The 3,954-nt window shown below is 41.4% G+C and overlaps 1 protein-coding gene across 1 annotated transcript in view; it reads left to right on the top strand.

The window, feature by feature from the left end:
• Positions 1-3,954, top strand: part of LOC102204060 (dystrophin-like) — a 289,784-nt gene that overhangs the window by 190,969 nt on the left and 94,861 nt on the right. The window contains exons 39-41 of the mRNA XM_013914638.1: positions 1,581-1,753; positions 1,927-2,062; positions 2,268-2,443. Of these exons, the coding sequence (XP_013770092.1) occupies positions 1,581-1,753; positions 1,927-2,062; positions 2,268-2,443 (485 nt within the window). The remainder of the gene's footprint in view (positions 1-1,580; positions 1,754-1,926; positions 2,063-2,267; positions 2,444-3,954) is intronic.

Below are 3,954 nucleotides of genomic sequence, written 5' to 3'. Positions count from 1 at the left end.
GAGTACAAAAACCGATACTTCTACCACACACACACACACACACACACACACACACACACACACACACACACACACACACACACACACAAATGCAATGAATTGGAAGACAGGTTTTATTTTATTCTCTGCCGGTAAAAAAATAAATAATAAAAATGACCACAAAAAAATGTCAAGTAAAAAATAAGCACTTCTGTTAAATTATTGCAGAGTCTCCACATTGTAATTTAACAAAATATCACTGAACTATTGGCACTGTCTCCAGCTTTCAGAATAATAAAAAAACACTTCTGTTTGGAATAAAATAAATACAACTTAGGTTTGAGAATAAAATAAACTTTTAAATTATTGCAGAGTGTCCATATTGTAAACAAACAAACAAACAAAATAATGAAAGTATTTGGTATTGACGAACAAACTCCTCAACAGTCCACTGTGCCGTTAAACTGAGGACTGACATCGCGCACACACTGCTGTCTTTACCTCTTCAGAAAGTTTTGGCACCATTATCTCCCTGATGTCTGGGCGGTTGGGAATTTCATATTGCAGCTCGAGTACGAGTACGCTGAGAAGACGGTGCAATCCTATGTTTTCCACGACTGGCATTGGCTGGTCATCCAGAGCGATAAAATGAGTCAGAGCCTCTGTTATTTTAACTGCCCGTGGATTTTCTCTTGACATTTTTCATCGCTTTTTTCAAAACCTGAGCTAAAGTTGGCTGTTCCGGTCCACACTGCTGACATTTTGTTTAGCCTAGCTACAGCAGCCTCCAGTTTCTCTTTTTTATCTGGAGCCGCCAGTCTCACTCGCCTAACCCTGTGCCTGTTTAGCGCGGGATGTCCCCCTAGTGGCCAATCTAAAAAACTACAACAGAAATGACCAGCCACCCTCTGACTAATGAAATAAGTTGGTATCGGTTCATGGTATCGGTTAACTTTTACGAGTATGAGTACACACACATTTTACAGTATCGGTATCGGTGCATCCCTACTGTGTACCATAGTTTCTATGACTACGTACCAAACAGGAAAATGTGCGTCCTGTAACATAAGAAGCTGTTGTAATAATGAATATAAATGCAGTATTTTCTCAAGTAGCAACTCGAGCTGCTGTAGTCCTTTGAACAAGTATCCACACCCTTTGAACTGGTTGTCACATTACAACCTATTAAATCCAGTTCTTTGTATTTGTTAACGGCAAAGAAAGACACGGCTCAGAGTGGTCTAACTCAAACTTGCACTTCCTCTTTCTAAAGTCTGTTGCCAGGGCAACTTGTCACCCTTAACATAGTTCTCGTGTGGGTCTGGCATACATAAAACGATATAATCAGACAATAAGCACTAAGAATATATTTATTTAAATCCCAACAAACCACAAACTTCGATGTACTTTTTGGGATTTTATGTAACATAAAATGGTGCATAATTGGGATGTGGAAATTATATTCTGTTCTATTTTGGGGTTTTCTTCTAAAATGTATCGTGTTAAGAGAACAATTCGAAATATTTTCACACCAGACAGTGTACTCTCCTCAGTCACATGTTGGTATTTTTCCACCATAATCTTATCCTCCACACATGCAGGACGTAAAGGGGAACATTGACAAGCTGCGAGGTCCCGTCGATGGAGTACTGGCTCACAGGAAGGAGATGATGTCTGGTGCTCGACCTCTGGAGGGCCAAAGAATCCAGGAGTCTGTCAACCTGCTCAGTATCAACTGGGGCAAACTGAACAAGCTCTACCAGGACAGGCTTAAGTAAGGGTGGTTCCCTGTATACTGCGAGTCCTGCACGTGTGTGCGTTTCTGCACGCATGCTTGCCTTTGTGTGTGTTTTATGTGCACACGTGGTATTATGTGTGTGTGCTTACATGCATATTTCAAACATTGTGCACAATTGTAAATAAACATTTTTCTGTGTGTGTGTCAAGGCGTTGGCAGGATTGTAACTCCAAGTGGCAGAAGTTTGTTTCGGAACAGAAGGAGCTTGAGGAGTGGCTGAACGATGCTGAGGAGACTTTGAAACTGGCCGAGAGTGACCCAGGAGCACACAGACAGCACCTAAGGGTAAAACACGCATACACAACCTTTCCTTTTCGAGAAAATGTAACTGCACAAATATAACCTGTAAATTAAAGGTAAATTTGAGCGTTTGTTGTTGAATAGTGTCAACGACACTGTGGGAAATCTTCAAATTCCACCTGGATCTCTGTCTATAATTTTCACTTGAAATCAATAAATAATTAATCAGTAATAATCTACTGTGTCACAGGACTTGACTGAGGAAATACCCCTCCAGGAAGCGGTGCTGGGCAGAGTGAACTCTGCAGGGGTGGACATAAGCCAGATGAGCACACCAGATGATGCTTTGCAGCTTCAATCACAGCTCAAATTACTGAACGCTCGGTGGGCCAACGTCTGCCAGCAGCTTAACAAACGAAAAAGGAGGTAAATGTGCACGTGTACGTGTCTGTAGCTTCCACATGGATAGAGTAACTCATGCCTTGTCATAACATGAGTTCCACATCTTGGGAATTTTAGAAGCATTTCAAGCACTTGGTCCTGGTGTTCCAAGTATGCGCTGCCTGCTAACATGTATATATCATGTATATATCTATCCACTTAGCACTTTAATTCTTATTCTTATTCTTATTCTTATTCTTATTTTTATATTTTTATGACAGTATGTTGCACTGAAGCACCGCAGCAATTTCCTAATGTTGTAAACCTGCTCAACATCTGGCAATAAACCCTTTCTGATTCTGATTCTGATTCTGATTCTGATGTTGTTATGTGCTGATTGCCTCAGGGTCATATTTGCACAGGTCTTGCCTGGTAGACTCCTGCCTCTGTCGATCTTGTGCTCAGAGCTTGTCCCTGTCCTGCCATTATTAATGTCTCTGTGCTGTCTTTCAGTCCAGCCTTCTCTAACCACTTGTAGGAGTTTTTAGTCAGCTGGTGGTGCATGCCATGGAGAGGCCTGTCCTTCCATGATGGTTCCTGTTAGGGATGGTATTTGTGAAGCGGTGCTTGTAGAGAACCAATTCCAAGTATTTGAATTCGTTGGAATTGTTAGTGTGCCTGCCGATTGATTCTGCTTGTTGTTTTTTGCAATTGTACTGTAATCAGCAGATTTTTGTCATGTGGACTAAAAATGTATTTGGAGGAAAATAATGGTGCAATCTACAGCGTGGATGTGGACATTGCTTTTATTTTTATTGCACAAAAAGACAAGAGTGCAACTGTAAATTGCAAACTTTGTGCATTATTCTGCTAACACAACTTTGCATTTTTGCAAGCACCTGCACCGACAGCATGCTAATCCTAAGCTAGCCAAGAACCCAGCGTGATGTTAAAGCTGGACGTGGATTTGTCCTTTTATCATCATTAAACATCAGATGTTTCATGGGATTAGAAGCAGCCTGTTAGCAGCATGTAGAAACAGTTCCACAGAAACAAATAAAAAGCTAACAGTATAAACAAATGTAAACAAACTGACACACCGATGGGCTCATGGTTGAGTCTTAGTGTTTTGGGTTTGTTTTTTTTGGGGTTTTTTTTCAAACAGTCATCCTTTGGTGTCGTTCTTGCTCAGCTGCTTGTGCTCCTCTTCCTCTTCAGGTCCTGGGTGCTACTAAAATAGAGGGAGCATGATTAGAATATGGGCATCAGCTGTGTTGGTCAGCCTCCCTTGGCACTGCTCCTTAAACCCACTGTAACGGTGGTAATGTGCACGTTTACTATACTTACAGGGACCAACAGCCCCCAAAAGTTTGAAGGCATTTTTGAGACTCAAAATGTGGTTTTAGTGTCAGCGTTACAATTGCATTATGGGTAGGATTAGGGTAAGCAGCGAAGGAAAGCATTGTGTCAGTGAGATTTCCCCACAAGGATATGAATACACTCGTGTGTGTGTGTGTGTGTGTGCGTGTGTGTGTGTGTGTGTGTGTGTGTGTGTG

This window comes from Pundamilia nyererei, unplaced genomic scaffold (genome assembly GCF_000239375.1).
Source record: "Pundamilia nyererei isolate P.nyererei 1_Seehausen unplaced genomic scaffold, PunNye1.0 scaffold00212, whole genome shotgun sequence".
NCBI lineage: Eukaryota > Metazoa > Chordata > Actinopteri > Cichliformes > Cichlidae > Pundamilia > Pundamilia nyererei.
Note: the sequence above shows the minus strand (reverse complement) of the source record. Positions and strands in the feature narration are given on the sequence as shown.